At 42.0% G+C, this 22,275-nt stretch overlaps 1 protein-coding gene across 2 annotated transcripts in view; it reads right to left on the bottom strand.

Annotated features, from left to right (window-relative positions):
* eif2ak4 (eukaryotic translation initiation factor 2 alpha kinase 4) overlaps positions 1 to 22,275 on the bottom strand; it is a 158,014-nt gene that overhangs the window by 98,954 nt on the left and 36,785 nt on the right. For both annotated transcript variants that reach the window (XM_063053324.1, XM_063053315.1), the window contains exons 12-15: positions 18,304 to 18,695; positions 12,708 to 12,780; positions 4,151 to 4,249; positions 191 to 313 (exon numbers count right to left, since the gene is read on the bottom strand). In XM_063053324.1, coding sequence (XP_062909394.1) covers positions 191 to 313; positions 4,151 to 4,249; positions 12,708 to 12,780; positions 18,304 to 18,695 — 687 coding nt within the window. The remainder of the gene's footprint in view (positions 1 to 190; positions 314 to 4,150; positions 4,250 to 12,707; positions 12,781 to 18,303; positions 18,696 to 22,275) is intronic.

Here is a 22,275-nt window from a genome sequence, read left to right on the forward strand (position 1 = left end):
TTCCTGTTTGTTTTCGTACTACTTATTTTAACTTAACTATTTAATAGACATATATACTTTCTGTAATTCAGTTTTTTTCTATATTGCATTGCACTGCTGCTGTGAAGTTAACAAATTTCACAACATATGCCTGTGATATTAAACCCAACTCTGACAGTAAGTATGACAGATGGCCTTCTGACAAGCTAACCTGTTCGTGGATGTAGGCTAATCCATCAAGGATTTCCCGGAAGAGCCTCCAAAGGCGGCTGGTGTCTTCATACAGTCCACGGTCGATTGTGTCTCGTAGAGTGCTTTTCTCGCAGTACTCCATCTGAAACAGCCAAGGAAATGCATGGTGGTAACACTGCAAGATCAACACCACAGATTCAAGTCACTGGGCATTCCAAGAGATTATTTCTTCACCTGAAGTATATTCACAACTGCACCTCACTGGATCAGCAGAATTACTCATCTTTAAAGCTAAAACGGTACATGATCTTTACTTCATACTGTGCATAGATACACCTTACAAACACCTGATGTTTCCTCCTCCTTTCAGGGAGATGTGGACAAACTGCTGTGGTCAAAGCCAACATAAAAGCCAAAGAGAGGGTATATAATAGGACAAAAATTAGTGAGAATTTGGAGGATTGGGAAGCTTTTAAACACCAACAGAAGGTAACTAAAAGTAGTCATTAAGGAGGTCAAGATGGAATACAAAAGTAAGCTAACCAATAATATTAAAGAGGATACCAGGAGTTTCTTTAGATACATAAAAGTGAACAAGTGACAGTGGATTTTGGACCGCTGAAAATGGTAGTAATGGGGGGGGGGCACAAGGAAATGGCAGATGAACTGATTAAGTATTTTGTATCAATCTTTACTGTAGAAGACACTAGAAGTATGGTGGAAGTTCCACATGTCGAGGTCATGAGGTGGGTGAAGTTAACATTACTAGACAGAAGGTTCTTGTGAAATTGAAAGATGTGAAGATAGACAAGTCACCTGCACTAGGTGATGTACACCCCAGGCTTCTAAAAGAGGCAGCTGCAGAGATTGTGGAAGCATTAATAATGATCTTTCAAGAATCAATTGATTCTGGAATGGCAGGGGTTGGCATGGGTGCAGACACACCCAGCTCTGAGACAATTTGATTCAAAACAATTGGTTTATTGATCATTACAGAATGTCTCTCTGGTGCTTCCCACTCCCTCACCTCTCCCTTTTCCAACCATGATTCCCTTCTCCTTGCCCCCTTCCCACTCTCAGTCCACGATAGAGAACCATATCAGAGTCAGGTTTATCATCATTTATCATGAGATTTGTTGTATTTTTTTGTAGCAGCAGTACAGTGCAGCAGTTTTACGCACCATGACTAATCAAGAATCTAGCAACCTCTGCCTTAAATATACCCAGTAATTTGGCCCCACAGCTGCCTGTGGCAATGAATTCCACAGATTCAACGTTGTCTGGTTTTAAAAAAATTCTCATCTCCATTCTAAATGGATGTTTCTTATTCTAAGGCTGTCCCCTCTGGTCTTAGACCTCCCCACAAGAGAAAACATCATCTCCAAATCCTCTCCATACATCAATCGAGGCCTTACAACATTCAATAGGTTTCAGTGAGATCCACCCTCCCCCATTCTTCTGAATTCCAGGCCCAGTGTCATCAAATGCTCCTCATGATAAGGTTTTCAATCCAAGAATCATTTAGTGAACTTCCTTTGAACCCTCTCCAATGTCAGTACATCTTTTCTCAGATAAGGGGCCCAAACTGCTCACAATACTTCACATGCGGCCTCACCAGTGACTTACAAAGCCTCAATATTACATCCTAAATTTTATATTCTAGTCCTCTTGAAATGAATTCTAACATTGTATTTACCTTCTTTACCACAGACTCAACTTACAAATTAATCTTTAGGGAATCTTGCACGAGGTCTCCCAAGTCCTTTTGCTCTTCAAAAATAGTCTAAGCTTTTATTTCTTCTACCAAAGTGCATGCCCGTACACTTCCCAACACTGTATTCCATCTGCCGCTTCTTTGGCCATTCTCCTAATCTGTCTCAGTCCTTTCTGCAGCCTCTCTGCTTCCTCAACACTACCTACCTTTATATCATCTGCAAATTTGGCCACAAAGCCATTGATTTTGTCATTCAAATCACTGACATATAATGTAAGAAGCAGTTCGAACATAGACCCCTGTGGAACACCACTAGTCACCAAAAGCCAATCATAAGGGTTCCCTCCCTTTATTCTCACTCCTTGCCTCTTGCCAATCAGCCAATGCTCTGTACATGCTAGTATATTCCCTGTAATACACTGGGCTCTTGCTAAGCAGTCTCATGTATGGCATCTTGTCAAAGGCCTTCTGAAAATCCAAGTACACAACATCAACTGATTCTCCTTTGCCTATCCTGCTTGGTATTTCTTCAAAGAATTCCAAGAGTTTTGACAGGCAAGATTTTCCCTTAAGGAAACCATGCTGACTTTGGCCTATTTTATCATGTGCCTCCAAGTAACCCGAAACCACATCCTTAACAATCAACTCTAACATCTTGCCAGTCACGGAAGTCAGACTGACTCGTCTATAATTGGATACACAATCCAAGGTCCCTCTCCAAATATTCACCTATCTATTGTACATTCCCTTGCTTGCTGCACACCTCCTCACAATCCCCAGAAAACCCACTTTTCCACCCAACTGGTCAGACCATCCATATCCTGCAGTCTATGGTTTTCCTCCTCACTAATTGGTAATTGGGTTGTTATGGTCAATGAAAAGTCTTTGTTTGTAGGCCATCTTTCTCGACAGAGTATTCCATACAGCGAAGTAGTACAAAATTAAAATCAAGGGTAACAAAATGCAGCATTTTGTGTTACAGTTACAAAGAAAGTACAGTGTAGTTAGACAAATGAGGTGCAAAGGCCATGATGAGATCAGGACTTCACCCATATCATACAGAGGGGGGTGAGTATCTGGAATCTGCGGCCAAAGGATTTAAGGAGCTCTTGGATAGGCACAAGAATTAGATAAATTAGGTTTTTTAATTACTAGTTCAATTAGTTCAGCACAACAGCATGTTAGTGGGAGAGGCATCTTTGATTACACTGGCTGCTTTCCCAAGGCAGTGAGAAGAGTAAACCGAGTCAGTCGAGGGAAATTGGCTTTGTGATAAACTTAGCTGTGTTCACAACTTTCTGCAATTTCTTGAGCACTTGGGCAGAGAAGTTGCCATACCAAGCTGTGATGCATCTGGATATGAAGTGCTCTGTGGTTTTAACTGAGCTGCCAATTTTTGAAATTTTCTCTTGTCAGCAAACTTATTGATCAAACTTCCTACTTCAAATCCGAACATATTTTACAAAAGGTGAAAGACTGAGTATGAAGCATGTGGAAACTCATGCCTGTTTCCTGCCAATAAGCCAAATTTGGATCCAATTTGCCACTCTCCCTTGATCCCAACAAGAATTTTTTTTAAACAACCTTGCCAAAACCCTTACTAAAGCCCACATAGAAGGTATTAAACCCACCCACAGCTTCTTGTTACTTGCTCAAAAAAATGCAAACAAGTTTGCCAGAAGCAACCTTTCCTTAAATGGGTCCTGAAGTAGGGCATCAACCCAAAACGTTAACCATCCCTCTGTCTCCTCGGATGCTGCCTGACCCACTCAGCATCTCCAGCAGCTCTATTTGTGCTCCAGATCACAGCCTCTGCCGTCTCCTACGTCTGTGTTCTCTTAAATCCAAAATGACATCCCCATTAATCCATAAATTTCTTAACCAAGGTTTACATCATTCCTCAGAATTGATCCCAATAATTTGACAACTACCACTAAACTTATTGGCCTGTAACTACTCCCTTTTTCAACAGCACCACATTGAATACACATATTGAGCACAGCTTTATTATGAAGTAGACAAAACTATTTCTCTTTCCACAGATGCTGCCTGACCCAGTGATCATTTCCAGTATTTTCTGTTGTCAGCAAATCTGAATTAAGAAACAAACAGTAATAATCCGTGTTTATTTCAGATTTCCGACATCTGCACTTTTATTTTTTTAATTTTGTGTACTGAAGTACAACGCATTGGCACATTCAAATAGCACACCATGTAGGGTACCTGAATAAGAATGCAAATTCTGGATAGAATCAAATCAGTTACCTGAATATATAAATAGTGCACAGTCTGCGGCACCAGCACAATCTCTGCTTTCTCCACTCTCTCATTGCCTGGATCCTTCTTGCTTGTAGCTTCTCTACACTGCGGGGTAATGAATGATCACAATGTATCATCACATTAGAAGTCACGTAGTCCAATTCGTTAGCAAAACAGAACACACTCACGCTGTTGTTAGGACAAGATGAAAAAGTATATACTTGCTGACAGACAAACATATTGAAGTAATTTCTTAGTCAAGTCACGATTCACACCTTAGCAAAGAAATACTGTGTTTGAGTTAGTAATGCCACGCTGTGGGTTACTTTGGATTTGTTCTTTACCATAAATTCTCAGATTTGGACTGTCAGCTTCATAACTGATTGTTCCCACTATATGTGGGTCCTCCAAGCCTCTGCTGCTCAGATACTGACCAGCCTTCCCTGGTTTTCGGGTGACTTATTGGTAAACTTTGTGGATGTTTACTTGATCAGCTAAGCAGCTGAGACAATGCACTTATTGTTGTGGTATTATCGTATCCAGTAGGAAATGGCAGAACAGAATGCACACAAAAACTAACAGCAGTACACCACTCAGCTTTTCAAGCCCGCTCCACCATTCAATGAGATCATGACCCAAGTGTAACCTTGACTCCACATTTATATCTTCCTCCTGGATCTCCTCACCCTTTGCTAATTAATTCTATTTATCTCTACCTTAAAAACATTCAAAGAGTCTGCTTTGAGAAAGAGAGCTCCAAATATGTATCTCTCTCTTCGTGTGCCTTGCGCGTTACGCGCTTGGGTGATCATGGCTTCCCACATTGAACAATCCCACGCAGCAGCAATGATATCTCGTACACTTAGATCTGTTAGTTCTTTCACAGTGTCCATATATTTTCTTCTTTGCCTTCCTCTTCCGCTTTTCCCAGGCTTACGGCCTTGTAACGTAAGGCATTCTGTTTCTCCCTTTCTGATGACATGACCCAGGAATTTAAGTTTCCTCTCATTTAATGTTCTCATTAAAGATCTTTTTGTATGGGCACATTGGAGTACTGTCTCATTAGTTACCCTATCGCTATATGATATTTTCAGCATTCTTCTAAGAAACCACATTTCTGTCACTTCTAGGTTTCTTCGGAGTTCTGGTGTTAAAGTCCATGTTTCGGAAGCATACAGCAAGATTGACCAGATGTAACATTTTAGTAGCCTAAGCCTTGTTGTCATAGAAATGTGTCTGTTGGTTAAAAAATGGGTTTCATTTTTTGGAAGTTGGTTTTGGCAATGGCAATTCTTCTTTTTATTTCTACTTTACTTCTAGCATCTTGTGATATAAAACTACCAAGGTAATCAAAGCTGGTTTTTTGTTCAATCTCTTGGTTACCGATGTACAATTGGCAGTTGGGAGTAACCTGCTGTTTTGATATTACCATACATTTGGTTTTCTTACAGTTGATGGTTAGAGCAAAATCTGCACTTGTTTATACTACTTTATCTAGGAGGATTTGTAGGTCTTCTGCAGCACTTGCTATTAGGGTGGTATCGTCTGCATATCTTATATTGTTGATGTTAACACCTCCAATTTTTATCCCATCTAGGTCTTCTATTTCTCTGAGAATCATTTCATTATAGATACTAAAGTGAGGCAACAAATCCCTGTCTAACTCCTCTTTGAATCTTAGTCCAACTGCTTATATTATCAATTTTTACTGCCGCTGTTTGGTTCCAATATAAAATTCGAAGCAGTTGTTGGTCCTTTCCGTTAATGTTTAGCGAGAATTTGAAATAATTTTTCATGTTGCACTTTGTCGAATGCTTTAATGATATCAAGAAAACATAAAAAGACATCACTTTGATATTCAAGTGCCCTTTCTGAAAGCATTCGTAGTATGAAAATTACATTCCAAGTTCCTCTATCCTCAATAAACCCATATTGCAGTTTAGAAGTTTCTGGTCTTAGCTTGTTTTTAATTCGACTCAGAACAATTCTCAACAAAATCTTTATTATGTGACTCATAAGGCTGATTGTTCTATAATTTTTGCATTCAATAGCTCCAGGAATTTGTGGCAGAGTTATAAATACTGATTTCAACAGATCCTCAGGCAATACACCAGACTCATATATGCCATTAAACAGTTCAAAAAGAATATCTATGCCCAGATCCTCTAGGGCTTGTATCGTTTCCATTGAAATTTCATCAGGTCCAGTGGCTTTGCCATGTTTCATGCTTTTCATTGCTTCAGTTATTTCTTTTTTCATAATAGGTGGGTCAGAATTAGGGTGTTTAATATCTGGGGGTTCCCCTCCATTATTCTCAAACAGCTGCTCTATATACTGAATCCACCTCTCACATACTTTATCTGGATCTGTTAGTATGGATCCGTCTGCTGATCTTATGCATCCTGTAGAGGAGGTTTTCTTAATTCCAGTAATTTCCTTAATTTTCTTGTGCATTTCTTTGCTGTTGTTAATATGGCCTTCTACTTCATTGCATTTTTGATTCAGCCATTCTTCCTTTGCAATATTGTACAATTGTCTGGTCTGTCTGTCTAGCTCTCTGTATCGCACTTCATTCTTCACTAACCTTCGTTTCATCAGATCTAGAATTTCTTGGGTTATCCACCCCTTGTTGGTGTGTTGGATTTCTTGTACTGGGATTATCTCCTCTGCTGATTGCTGTTTAGCATATTTAAATCTGTCCCAAATAGGTGTTGTTTCGTTTTCATTGAGGTGTTCTTCTACAGCTGTTTTGAATTGTTGCTGAAGTATGCTATCATTTTTAAATTCTCCCAACATATACTTCTTCCTCTTTTTTCCACGTTTCAGTTTCTTTAATTTTGTTTTGATGGTAGCTATTACCGGATGGTGATCTGAACCACTGGATAGGCTTTAGAATTTGTGATATTATTTCTGAAGCATTCATTGATGGTAATGAAATCTATTTGATTCCTTGTTCTATCTCCAGGGCTAATCCAAGTACACAATCTACGTGGATGGTTTTTATACCAAGTATTAGTGATCACTTGGTTGTTTCTGACATACCAATCTTTCTCCATTTTCATTATTCTCCCCTAATCCAAAAAGTCCTATCATGTTATCAACCCTTTCCTGTTCAACTTTGGAGTTAAAATCTCCCATGACTAATTTTATATCCTGAGATTTACACTGCTTATAAGCACTGTCAAGATCTTCATAAAACTTGCTGATATCCTCTTCATCCGCATCGTATGTTGGCACATAAACTTGGATTATGCTTATGTTAAAAGGGTTACCCCTTAATTTAACTAAAAGCAGCCGGTCGGATATCGCCCAATATCCCATACGACATTTTGATACTTGTTTGTTTAAAATAATTCCAACTCCATACATATGCTGTTGACCTCCAGAATACATTATCAGAGAAGCATTCTTAGTGAATTTGCCACAGTCGATCCATCTAATTTCTGACAGGCCTAAGATATCAACTTCCAACCTTTTCATTTCATTTAATGTGCTGCCCGACTTTCCTTTCTGGTAAAGCATATGGATGTTCCATGTTGCTACCCTTAAGGCTGATTTATACTTGTGCATCAAATGGACGCCGTAACCTACGCAAGTGGCTTACGCACGTTGTGAGCATTTATACTTGTGCGTTGGTGTGTCTGCATCGCTCTGCAATTCACGCACGTCGTGAAGGCGCACACACCTGCCCATGCAAGGTTTCATGGTCATGGATCCCTATGCCGTAGCCTGACGTGCACCTCTCCCAAAATGTAACTACATGTCGCAGCAACACAGACCACAACAACTGTGATTGGTCTGCTTGGTAGCATCGCATTTCCTCCTACGCTGCAACAGCTTCCCATTGGGCGACTGAAGGACAGGGAATGAAGTCTGGCTGCAATACTTTCCATAAAACTTTGCAGACCTCTGAAATTATGGAGGATACATTTCGCTTTTACGAGAAAAGACGCTCGCTTTAAGCTTGTTTACCCCGAGAGAGACTACCGTGACCACGAAGCCTTGCATGGGCAGATGTGTGTGCATGCTCAACGTGCATGAATTGCAGATGGTAAATCGATTTGACGCAGAAGTATAAATCAGCCTTTAGCCTTTCCCTATTGCTTACAGTCTCCGGACGACGGTCTGGTGTCACCTGTAGCACATGACTACCCCTACCGAGCAAGGTGTTGTTCTGTTGATTACAATCAACCCATTCACGCTGTTGTCTGGTTTCCTTCTTTTGTTTCTTTCCATGATTGACTAGGCAGAAATTTCAACAGTGGTTTGCCATTGCCTTCTGTTGCCACAGTGCTCATCTAACTAGAGCATTTGACCTCTACTGCTGTTCCCCATTGGGAATCATACACTGGACGTCGCCCAACCTTTGCTGCCGTTGTACAAAGACAATCCTCCACCAAAGCTTGGAATCCATCTCCCTGCTGCCGGAGACTGCAGTGATTTTAGGTGACACCACCACCATTGGTCTGGTTATTTTTCTGGCGCCAAACACTCGCCATAGACAGAGCTCCTTCAGTGAGACAGGGTGCACCCGGACCTAAGTCCTACGTGAAGGCGGAGTTGTCCTGGGTGGTAGAAGCTATATAATCACTATTGGCATTTCCTGATATTTAGTCAGGACCCAACCACCCCGTACACTGCCAAATATGTATAATGCACTGAAAATAAACTTCCTTTCATTCTACTTTATGCAGCCACTTTAGTTCTAGATCAGGAGCTTCCAACCTTCCTATGTCACAGACCAATACCACGAACCAGGTTGGGAGCCACTGTTCTAGATTCTCCTACAGAAAGCCACTCCACACATCCAAGAACTCTCGAGAGCAAGATCCCCTCACTCTTCCAAATAAGCATCACCTATCCTACCTTTCTTCACATGATTAGCTGCCCATTCCAGAAATCTAATACACCTGCCTTCTGGAGAAAATAAACACTGAACAACTTGAAGCGTGGGCTAGCTCTGCTGAAAGAGTGTGGGACTCTACACACACAGTCTGAGGAGCACCAATGCTATGGATTAAATCATGGGAGGTTCTGGCAACTTTCTACATCTGCTGAGTAATTTCTGTCCTTCTTTGGAGTCAACAGCAAGTACATGCCAGGTCTGCACTGTGCTCCTTGTCCAACCACTGGCTAATGTTGTGCTCTGCTGTCCAGAACCCTCATACCTTCAGTTGTACTATTCCTCTTGTTAAACTTGCTCCTCTCCCAACCCAGATTGCTCCACTGTGATCTCTTGCAATTTCTTTTTTTCTGTATCATGCCCCTTCACCTACCCAATCCCCCTGCACTGCGCTTTCCTCTCCCCCTCATTCCTTGCAAATTCTTTCAATCTTCTTCCAGTGTTAGTAAGCCATTTTCAGAAAATCCAGGGCATATGCAGCAGGGATCCTCAACAGACTGGAGGAACGACACAAATTCAGGAAATTACTGTATCCTGTCTGAATTCCAGTTGCTGGTCTCTGCCAACTTAGACACTACTGTGGCATACAAGTTAACCAATGGAAAGTGTAAGACTACTGGAAAGAGCAAATGCAAATCAGATCAAATAAATTAAGCATTAAGTGGCTTTGCAAAATCTGCAGATGCTGGAAATCCAAAGCAACACATACAAAATGCTGTAGGAACTCAGCAGGCCAGGCAGCATCTCTGGGAAAAAAAGTACAGTTGATGTTCAAAGGGTCTCAGTTCAAAACTTCCACTGTACTTTTTTTCCCCACAGTTGCTGCCTGGCCTGCTGAATTCCTCCAACATTTCGTGTAATGTAAAGTGAACGAATGAATGTTAAAGAGAGTACAGGTGTGAAATACTTCATTACATGTTAAGTAGATAAAGTGCAGAGAGCAAGCAGGATTTATAGTGGCACTTAATTATAAAAAGAAGCTTTATAAAACACCAGTTAGCCCCCCAGCAACAGTAATGTGTCACACTTTAGGAAGGATAACAGGGCCTTGGAAGAGCACAATGAGATTCAGACTGGTATCCACACAGAAAGGTATATAGAGAGACTGGAATAACAGGTCCTCTTCTCTCAACACACATAAAATGCTGGAGGAACTCAGCAAGCCAGGCAGCATCTATGGAAAAGAGTACAGTCAACATTTTGGGCCAACACCCTTCATCCGGGCTGCTGGCCTGCTGAGTTCCTCCAGCATTTTGTATGCGTTGCTTGCATTTCCAGCATCTGCAGATTGTCTCTTGCTTGTGATCAATCCTGTTCTCTGCAGCTTAGAATCATTGGAGGAATTTTTTTAAAAAACATTTAAAATAACTGAGGTTTTGACAGATCAAGGCTGAGGAACCACTTCCAATGATAGAGCCATATGACAGATATATGCCAATTTGCAAAAGAAAAAATCAATATCTGAATTGAGCACCACCTTGCAAAGCAAGCTATTAACAGCCAAAAGTGTGGTTAAAAATAGATTCAACAGTATCTTAAAAATGGAAATTAGAATATATAGTTGAAAAGAAGAAATTTGCAGGAATACAAAGGAAATGCAAATGAAATGGAGCACATTGGATTGTTGTTTCAAATAAGCACAACTGATCCAATGCACAGACTTTCTGTCGTATGGCTGCACAGAGTTGTTAACTTAAACCAAAACATCCGACATCCTGAAAGCCACTGGAATCTGGTTACGTGGGAAACTGATTGCACATCAATGCAGTTTTACAGACCCAGCATTCTGCACAACCACTAAGCATTATCCACCTCCCTATATCCACATACCAGTTCAGAAGGGAATGAGAAGAAGTCAATGGATCCAAAGCCCTAAAGAAGAGAGACACCATTATAACAGAGCGCCCAGTGGGCACAAAATGCAGAAATGGAATTCCAGATCTAAGAAATCTACTTCTATGAGCAACAGCGTCAGCCAAGCTCACTGTCTTCCAGCACTGCGCTTGACATCGTTTCCCAGCAAATGGCCAGCAGCAGTCCCTTTAAAGGCTGGGGCTACCTGTAATTAAGACAACTGGCAATGCATCTGGTGTAGGCAGACCTATAAAGCCTCAAAGTAAACCCATTCATGGTAGTAAAGACACACCTTCCAGTGAACGAACGCTGCAACTCTTTGCCTGTTTAGCACTTCCCTCATCTATCCCTATCATAGGCATCAAATATCATTCCTGAGACCCTCCGTTGGTCAGGGAAGACTACGGATGTTGCGTCCCAACTGTCTACATGATACGCAAGCAAGGGCAGTATGATATGGAGAGCAAGTTGTTACCCATATAGCAGGCTCCCCCTCTCCACGCATCTGATGAGTCCAAAGGAACAACAGAGACCGACAGTTTGGCACCAACAGCATCGTCGGAGAGGCCAGTCAACATTGAATTCAATGTAGGACTACCTTAGGGATGCCAGCTCCAGACTTTTCCCTCAGGGTTTATTCCCAAATCATTCCCCATGGATGCCAGGCAGTGGAGGTTTGAAATCAGTTTTCCTTCTCCTGGATGAGCTGGTAACCACGGCTGATGAGACCCATCTATCCAAAGCAACTGGTTCTGAGGCACCAGGAATCCATCTTTACCCCTTCTCCTGTCCGCCGGGCTTAGTAGCTAAGTCGCAATGTGAAGGCCAGGAGTTTGACTTTGTTGTCAGAGGTCATTTGAGCCGTATGCCATTTAACAGGTAGTGGGAACTTATCCCCATTACCACCCCTGGCTATAACAACCTCGAGGAACCAAAATATCATTAGCATGTAATATTTAGGAGTGCTTTGTCCAAGTTGGAATGGTTTGCACACAAGTGTCTCCAGGCTTACCTAGACATGACTGCACGTTTTGGTGGTATCTTAATGATACCACCTCCAGTTCAGAGTTGTACGAGATCCCACCAGATTCTTGAACACAGGCGTGGTCTTCATGAACTTGGTCTGGATGCAGCGAGGTCAACGGCGAGAAGGTCCAAGAGAATGGAGGCCAGCACTACTGCGCAGTGTGCTGCTCATGCATCCTCCACACAGAGGCCCATGGACAGTGGTCTCCAATGAAAGCCTAGCTAAGCTTTGCATTCCCTAGTTGACTGGGTTGGCCAGTTAAGATCAGCTAGTTCAGTGAAGACTGGCAATCAAGCACAGCCCACTTGACTTGGGCTAAACCCCGGATCTATTTCAATCAGTCCATTAAAAAAGTCAGATATATGTTATCTCTTATATAGCCTCATCAGTTCTTTCTTTAGAGAGGCGGTTAAATCATTAGAATAAAAGTCACCAAGGATGTCTAGTTTTAAAACCACCAACAACAGTACCAAGAGTACTCTTGTGGAAGGTACCAAGTCCAACTGCGTAAAGAGAGGTGACTAGCAGTAGATATCTATCACACTGGAAAAATCAGGTTGTACAGAGTTGATTGTATTAGTTTGGCTTCCTCATACCCATCAGGCTCAGAAAAACTGAGGAATGGGCATTGTTGTTGTTGTTACCTAGTCACAGGGCAGCTGATCCACATTTAACTGGGTAGAGTCGTATCTGCTATCCATTACCTTCTGACTCAATCGTGCTACTGAACAAAGCTGATTAGAAACACAACATTCATGGATAAAATTCTGGTTCCTCACCATGGAGATGTTGTTGCTGTTTTCATCACCATTCTCAAAGATAATGTCACTGTCTGAATCAACATCGGCTTGTCTGTAAAAACAGAGAGGGTATTTAATATGGAATTCAGGCACACTAGGCAAGTAAGAGGACAAGATGAGATGCTAATCAAGGCCCAATCACACCCCAGGACAGGCCTGATGAACCTGTTGAAATTCTTTGAGCAGATTACACGTAGGATAGACAAAGGGGATGCAGTAGATGTTGTATATTTGGACTTGCAGAAGGCCTTTGACAAGGTACCACACATGAGGCTGCTTACCAAGTTACAGGAAAGTTACTGGCAAGTTACTGACATGCTTAAAGCATTGGCTGACTGGCAGGAGGAAGTGAGTGGGAATAAAAGGATCATTTTCTGGTTGGCTGCCAGAGACTAGTGGTGTTCCGCAGGGGTCGGTGTCGGGACCACTTCTTTTTATGCTGTCTATCAATGATTTAGATGATAGAATAAATGGCTTTGTTGCCAAGTTTGCAGATGATACAAAGATTGGTGGAGGAACAGGTAGGCTGAAGAAGAACTTGGACAGATTAGAATGAGCAAGAAAGCTGCAAATGAAATTCAGTGTTGGAAAATTCATAGTCATGCACTTGGGTAGTAGAAATAAATGTGCAGACTATTTTCTAAACGGGGAGAAAATCCAGAAATCTGAGATGCAAAGGGACTTCGGAGTCCTTGTGCAGAACAACTTAAAGGTAGAGTTGGTGGTGAAGAAGGCAAATACAATGTTAGCATCGTTTCATGTGGTCTAGAATACAAGAGCAGGGATGTGATAGTGAGGCTTTATAAGGCACTATAGGAGCATTACCTTGAGTACTGTGAACAGTTTTGGGCTCCTCATCTAAGAAAAGATGTGTTGGCATTGGAGAGAGTTCAGAGGAGTTTTACAGGATAATTCCGGAAATGAAAGGGTTATCATACGAGGAATGTTTGATGGCTCTGGGTCTGCACTCGCTGGAATTCAGAAGGATGGGGGGTGGGGGGGATCTCATTGAAACCTTTGGAATGTTAAAAGGCCTAGATGGAGTAGATGTGGAAAGGATGCTTCCCATGGCGAGGGAGTCTAGGACAAGAGGGCACAGCCTCAGGATAGAGGGGCCTCCATTTAAAACAGAGATGCAGAGAAATTTCTTTTGCCAGAGGGTGGTGAATTTGTGGAACTTATTACCACAGGCAGCTACGGAGGCCAGGTCGTTGGGTGTATTTAAGGCAGAGCTTGATAGGTTCTTGATTGGACATGCAATCAAAGGTTATGGGGAGAAGGCCGGGGAGTGGAGCTAAGGAGAGGGAAAAAGGGATCAGCCATGATTCAATGGCAGAGCAGACTCGATGGGCCAAATGGCCTAATTCTGTGTCTATGTCTTACAGTCCAGGGTCTTATGGACTTCAAACACAAATGTTGCTGGAATCAGTTATATTAACCCTTTTCTTTCCTTTCTCCACCATTTTGTGAAGGTCTTAATTCTCAACACTAAAGAGAGCAAGCCTACAATGGAAGGGAGAAAACGAGGAATTCCACCGCACTCAGCAGGTAGTAAAGGGAAGATGGCACACAACAGTCTCTGTCCAATGACTCATGTTGAAGATTCACATAGGCACTTCACTAGAGGATCAGACTTGGTCGTGTGTAGCTGAACATTACACGGTAAATAGAGATTCAGTTTGGTCTTCATCGGAATTAGGATTATAGGGCAAAGACCACATTTCAAAGGCTGACTTGTCCACTGTAAAGGAAACTCTCAGTAAAAGTTCTTCCTCCTTCTGAGAAGGTGCAGTCACATTGCATCTTTACATGGACAATTTGCAATATAAATGAGTGGCATCAAGAAGCAAAAATAACACTAAATAAGATGAGATTGGAACGTTTCTGTCCATATATCATTTTGAATTTCATTAGTTGGAACTATATTTACAATTTATTTATTGAGATAGGCCCTTCTGGCCCTTTGAGCCACACCACCGGTAACCCATCGATTTAACCCTAGCCTAATCATGGGATAATTCACACTGACCAATTAACCTACTAACCAGTACGTCTTTGCATTATGGGAGGAAACCAGAGCACCCGGAGGAAACGCGTATGTTCATGGGGACAAAGTACAAACTTCTTACGGATGACTTCAGAATTAAACTGCAGGCACACTGATCATTATGCTACCATGGCAGCAGTGGAGCAGTTAGTGTGGTTTTTTTAAATGTTAGAAACTTTTCTCCAATAGCAACAGGAAAAATCATGAATAGTTAACTCATTCACAAATTAACTCAGCTAAAGTTTAGAAAAGATAACCAATCAAATCAGTTTGTCATTGAGCAGGTTAAGATACAATTTCTCCACAAATTGTGAAGTTATACATTGACTGAGCTAACACTGAAGACTGGTTTGATTGCAGATCCTAGTCATAGAAAGGTGTTGCCAAGCTGCAATGTCTGTTGATATCGTGGCTCAAATTTAAATTTTTTTAGGTTCATCGTGATAGTTTGGGGCCAGTGCCGGGAGTTAGGGATTGGGTTGGGTTCAGGGACCGGTGATGGGGAGCAAGGGATCAGGGGTAGTAAATGAACACTCTGAGCAGGGGTTTGAGACCAGACTGAAATGCTCCACTGTCAAATGTCAGCAATCCTGGAAGCTGTGTCAGCAGGCTCTTTCTATTTTTTATATACAAATTACCTTGATGAAGAAGTGGAAGGGTGGATTGGCATGTTTGCAGATGACACAAAGGTTGGTGGTGTTATGGATAGTATAGTCTATAACAAGACATTGATAGGATACAGAGCTGGGCTGAGAAGAGGCAGATGGAGTTTAATTCAGAAAAGTGTGAAGTATTCACTTTGGAAGGCAGAATACAGGGTTAATGGCAGGATTCTTGACAGAGGGATCTTGGGGTTTACCAAGATATGAAAGATGTGGAAGCTTTGGAGTGGGTGCAGAGGAGATTTACCAAGATGCTGCATAGACTAGGGAACATGTCTTATGAGGACAGGTCGAGCAAGCTAGAGCTTTTCTGTTTGGAGAGAAGGAGAATAAGAAATGACTTGATAGAGGTGTACAAGATGATAAGAGGCATAAATTGAGTGGACAGCCAGCGACCTTATCCCAGAGTGGAAAAGGCTAATACAAGGAGGCATAATTTTAAGGTGATTGGAGGAAAGTATAGGGAAAATGACTGAAATAAGTTTTGCTTTTTATACACTAAGTGATGGAACACTCTGCCGGGGGTGGTGAGGGAGGAAGATACATTAGGGACATTTAAGACATTCTTAGGAAGGAACATGGATGATAGAAAAATGGAGGACTATGGGGGAAGGAAAGGTTAGACTGATCTTAGAGTAGGTTAAAAGGTCATCACAACATCATGGCCAAAGGATCTGTACTGTGCAGTAATGTTCTATGTTCTCTGCTGGATTGCTGGAGCTGACAGGTAGCAGGACTACCTGCTGTACCACTGTAGAAAAACCCTGGTGACTTCATAAAGGGACTAAGAATGATCTCCTGATAATGCAGAGGCCAACTTCTCCAACAATGGTAGTTACTGAGTCTCTGTGGACCATCAAGTACCAAATTACACCAACCCTACATTAGTCATACTTTTTTGATTTTCCCTACATTCTTCACAAAGTGTTGCACTGAAAGTTGGCAATAAGTGACTTGACAAGCCTCCGAAGCAGAGTTTATATCTACAGCCTCCTCACTCAGCAAAGAGCACGCCAACATTTGAGCTAAGGGACCTCGACTGTTATCCCAGCCATAAACAAGTGTTTCAGCATACCCCTGTACTAGAATCAGACTCAGCAAGACAGACAGTATCTACAGAGAGTCTGAAAGAATTAATATTTCAGTGACCTTTTGACAGAATTCCAAACGCTACTGAGAAATACAGCATGGAATAAGGCAGTTCAGCCCATCTAGTCAATACCAACCATCATTTACAATAACCTTTCCCTAACCCATTTTATTCACCCTATATTCCCATCAACCCCACCCCCCACCCCCGAGATTTTACCACTCATCTACAATTGGGGCAATGTACAGCACATTTTTCTGACATGTGAGGAAAGCAGAGCGACTGGGCAAAAGCACATGCAGTCACAGGAAGAGCATGCAAACTCCACAGAGGCAGCACCAGAGATCAGGCCTGAACATAGACTGCTGGGGCTGCAAGGCAATGGCTTTATCAACTGCATCAGTGTGACACCTCTTCCCCCACCTGTGTTGCAATACAGTCATCAACCTGTGTTCCTCTCTCCACAAATGCTGCACAACCCAAATATCTCCAATATTTTCTGTTTTTATTTCAGATTTCCTGCATCTTCAGGTTGCTTGGCTTTTCAACTTTAAAACTAGGATAATGCAAAGGTCCCAAAGCCTCGGGATAATAATGGAGAGGACCCACTTGGGCAGGGATCGGGATTTATAAAAACAGCCTGAACACAACACGAGGCGAGTTCTTGCAATCGATCACTCCCAGGTTGCCTTTCGGCAGGTAAATGGTTTTGATTTCACCCTGCACAATCAGAATCCACAATTGCTGTCAGCCCTCATTGCATGGCCAAGGTGGAAAACTGAGATGTAACTCTCAGATTTAAAATTCAATTCATTTTGAAAGATGATTTCAAGATTCTGAATTTTGCAGAAAGTGGTATGGCAAATAAGCCAGCATCCTCTCAAATCACAATCTTCTGGAAAATGGTTCCTCCCATAAAACGTTGTCTCCTGGCCACCAACAAAATTCTTAAAACTGACAGGTTCTGTCCTGGTTTATCACTACAAGTGGAGGAGAGAGCATAGCAACCCATCAGCCACTTACTTGCTCGCCTACTAGCTCCTGTTCAGCAACGTCTGAATTTTAAAGCTCTTCTCACTTTCAAACCCCTCAAGTAGCTTCATTCCTCTTCACTTGGTCTATAACCTTGCCAAGTTCTGTTTTCCTCCAATTCTGCCTCTTGTACAACTTCAATTTTAATTACCCTTCTTGATGTTGGCTGATTTGAGCCCCAAGCTCTGAAATTTCCTTCGTTTAAGCCTCATCAATTCCCTCCCTTCAAGATGCCTGATAAAACCTACTTCCTCAACTCAGCTTCTGCCAGCTTACTCCAGCATCTCCAAACCTGGCTCAATGCCAAACATCAACTGGCTTCAGTTTTCCTGTGAATAGTGTGGTAACATTTTACTAAATCATGGCCAGTGTCTAAATGTCAGGTTTTCTTGTGGGATGAAATGAGCAAGTAACTGGGAACTAAAAAGAAAATCAGTAGGATTGAGTGATACAAATTCCCCTCAAAAAAAATTAACCCGTCCATTACCCGTGGCTGATTTTCTGCACTCTGGCTGTTGACAGGATTAAGCTGTTTCAGCTTCATAGTCCATAACCATTAATCATTCAAGTTAACTTGAGTAATTAATAAGAGATCTGCAGACCTCCAAAAGACATAAAAGAGAAATCAAATTCTGAAGTAGAAGACTGGTCCCCACCACCTCCTGCGTTACAATGCAATTCCAAATGGTGTAGCAGACTGGTAAAAACACACCAATTAACAACTGCAATCTGCATCATACTCACAAAAAGGATGCACAAAACACATCGTCTTCGTCATCCTCGTCACTTGACTCCCTGTCCCCACATTTGGCACTTGATGATCTTTCACACGATGTGCTCCACTCCACTGAACTGGTTGTAACTGGAGGCGGGGCATTTTTTTCGACATCATCCGACAGAATCCACTGGTTCTGGTGGTCTGCCTCGGACGTTTGTTCGGAACATTCCGTGCTCGAGTCCAGGGCAGGCTGTACTTCATGTTTCTCGATCCAGGCGTTGTAGTACCTCACAATGTTTTCATGACTTAGACGTGACAGCAGTGTCACCTCAACCTTTATCCTGCGGAACTGCTTACTGTTGGGATTCACCAGGATGCGTTTAACAGCATAGTAACCGCCATCCAATTTATTCTTCACCTAAATGAAACATAACACAGCAGTCAAGTAACAGGTAAGGCAATAGGACTGTATAAAGTTGGAGTCGCCCAATTTGTACTCCTTTGCTTACCCAAAGTTATTGACCTTACAAGGGTCCAGGAAAGACTCAATTCACTCAAACCCTTTGAAATGAGGGCTTGAACAAAAGTATCCCAACCACTTCAGTCACAGATCAAACAGTATCCACAAAGCTCAAACGATAAAGGCACATTTCCCAGTACTTGCCCAGCCACATCCAGTTGCACAGCAGTCCAACTCATCCCTTGAACATTATACAACCTTTACTGCAAAGGGTTGGAGTTTAAAAATAGGGAGTTTTTGTTACAGTTGCACCAGTGTTGATGAGGCCACACCTGAAATACTATGCACAATTTCGGTTTGCTTTAAAAAAAAGATATAATAGCATTAGAGGCAATCTGTAGGAGATTTCCACCCCATTCCTAATATGAGGGGTTGTCTTATCAAGAGAAGCAAGACTATGTGTCTGCATTTATTGAAATTCTTAAAAAAGTAAGTCATCTTATGAAAACATACAAGACCCTAAGAAGGCTTAACCAGATAGATATTGCATGTTTTCAACAATGGGTGAGTCAAGAACAACGGAATATACTTGCAGATACAGGGTTTGTATATAAAATCATTAAAAATTTAAAACTACTTCTCTCAAAGGCCAGTGAACCTCTCCCTAAGGCCAGATCATTAGATATAATTAAGATGGAGTTAGATAAATATTTGGAAGATGAAGGGATTGACAGTTATTGGAAGCAGGCACAGAAGAGGAGCCCAGCTTATTAGCTATGATGGTAATGAACGGTGGAACAGGCTCGAGGTGTGTACTCAGGCTCCTATGCTTTTGTGTTCAGAAGAATAAGGAGCAAAAATGAAGACAAAACAGCGGGTTCTGAGGGTGTGCAGGAACAGAGGGAGTGGTGCAAATATGTATAGCAACAGAATGTGTTGAAACTGGTCAGTAAAGCACATGGGATCCTGGTAATTTGAAGATAAGAGGTTTGTACACGAAAAGGGTATAAAATGCAGGAAAGCTCTATTGTTAGTAGTAGAAACATTTCATACTTTTAACAACAGCTATAAGTATAAGATGTAGGAAAGCTCTATCGGGTGCCGTAGTAGTCTAGCGGTTAGTACAATATTATTACTGCTCAGGACATTTCAGAATTTGGAGTTCAATTCAGGAGCCATTCTAAGCAATCTCTGTACATCTTCCTCAAGGAATGCATGGGCTTTCCCTGGGTACTCCGGGTTCCTCCCAGTCCAAAGACAGGTTAATTGTCCTGTGATTAGGTAAGGGCCAACCAGGGTTCTGGGGTTGCTTGAAAGGCTGGAAGGGCTGACTCCGCACTCTATCACTAAATAAATAAACCAGCTGATCCGGTCTGCCATTTCATCCAATTCTGATCACCCAATTTAGGAAAGATATCTGAATAATGAGAGAAGGTGCAGAAGAATTACTGGAACTGTTTTAGGAGGAATTTTACTATCAGGTTGGATCTTCGGTGAAAGAACACAGAAGATTTTGCAGAGATACAGAAGTTGATAGAGGGTTAAACTAAGATATTGAGAGAAGTATTCTCATTACGACGATCAAAAAGGTACAGAGGAAAGGAGGATTGTTGTTATAAAACACAGAATTCCTTGCCCGTAGGGGTGATGGAAACAGAATCAATTAGTATCTCTGTATCTTCATTATCTGAGGGTGGGTTATCAGCACCCTAGGGATAGTTACTGCTGTCCCCTTATTTAAGTTCTGTAGGGGTAAACGAGGGTACTACAGGCTGGTGAGCCTAATGTCCAGTCATCATCCTTATGTTCCATGTTGGGTGACGTGGTCCTTGAACATGATTGTTCTTGGCATATTTTTCTTTAGAAATGGTTTGCCATTGCCTTCTTCTGGGCAGTGTCTTTACAAGACAGGTGACCCCAGCCATTATCAATACTCTTCAGAGATTATCGGCCGAGCATCAGTGGTTGCATAACCAGGACTACGCACCAGCTGTTGATACGACCATCCACCACCTGCTCCCATGTCTTCACCAGACTCTGATCGAGGGGGCTAAGTAGGTGCCACTCCTTGCCCAAGGGTGACCTGCAGGCCAGTGGAGGGAAGGAGCACCTTACACCTGCTTTGACAGAGACATATCTCCACCCCACCACCCTAAACCCAGCCTATTGTTAAATGACTGAATCAGATATGACACTTCTGTTCTTGACCAGGTTCAATGGTCAAAGCAGGCTGTAAAACCTGAATTCAGAGCCATTGCTACTGAGCTGGTGCCTTCTGCTGCAACGTTAAACTAAGACCTTGCCAGTTCCCAAGTAACTTTATGAATTCCAAGGCCTAGCCTCCTCTCTGTGCTCAGAACTCAGAACACAATATTACCAAAATAAATACCAGCTTATTGACCTCCTCAATATCCATCTGACTGCATGGCTGCTCTTGTAACATGGACAATTACATTTTAAAAGTGATCCATAATTTGGGACCCCTTTCCACCATCAAAAGTATCTACAGGACACACTGCCTCAGGAGGGTAACAGTCATCATCAGTCACTCAGGCCAGGCCATCTCGCAGATACCACTGGGAGGAGGTACAGAAGCCTGGAGTTGCACAACACCGGGTTCAACAACAGACACTTCCCTGCAAGCCAACCGGCAGAACCCCAATCATTACAGTTTACCATCACTAGAATCATTTTGATCACTTTGAACCAAAATAAACTTTGTGAATTTTTCAATAGATGCATTTAATGTCAGAGAAATGTATATAATATACATCTTGAACTTCTTTTCCTTTCCAATTCTTTTGTGTTTTCTTGTAAAAATTTACATAATTTAAGGTAGTTGGTTTTTCTTGTGAACGCTGCTTATATGATGCAATGTTTCTGGGATGCTGCTGCAAGTAAGATTTTTATTGCACCTGTGCATAGACATTGACTTTGAAAAACTGCTGAAAAGGCACTGAGATGATGGAGAATATCTAACAGATACCATTACAGTAGCAGATATAATTATGCAGAATGCTCCAGGCATTCTCTCTTCTCTCAGGCTTCAAACACACACCACCAGCATCAAGAGCAGCTTCAACCCCAGCTCCTCATTATAAGACTGCTGTACGAACTTCTTGTACATTAAAGATGCACTCTCAGTCTCACCATTCACTTCGGCTTGACCACTGCACTGTGCTTTCTCTGTGGTTGTAACACAATATTCTGCATTCTGTTACTGCTTTTCTCTTCTACTACCTCAATGCAATTGGGTTTTAAGATGAGCAGTATGGATGGCTTGCAAGACTAAGCTTTTCACTGCATTCCAGTATATGTGACAATAACAAACCAATAGCAGAAATGGGGAAGAGAAACAGAAACACGAGGAAATCTGCAGATGCTGGAAATTCAAGCAACACACATAAAATGCTGGTGGAACGTAGCAGGCCAGACAGCATCCATAGGAAGAAGCACTCACAACACGCTGGAGGAACTCAGCAGATCGGGCAGCATCCGTGGAAAAGATCGGTCGACGTTTCGCCGGAACCCTTCGTCA

Source organism: Mobula hypostoma, chromosome 1 (assembly GCF_963921235.1).
Source record: "Mobula hypostoma chromosome 1, sMobHyp1.1, whole genome shotgun sequence".
In the NCBI taxonomy this organism is placed as follows: domain Eukaryota; kingdom Metazoa; phylum Chordata; class Chondrichthyes; order Myliobatiformes; family Myliobatidae; genus Mobula; species Mobula hypostoma.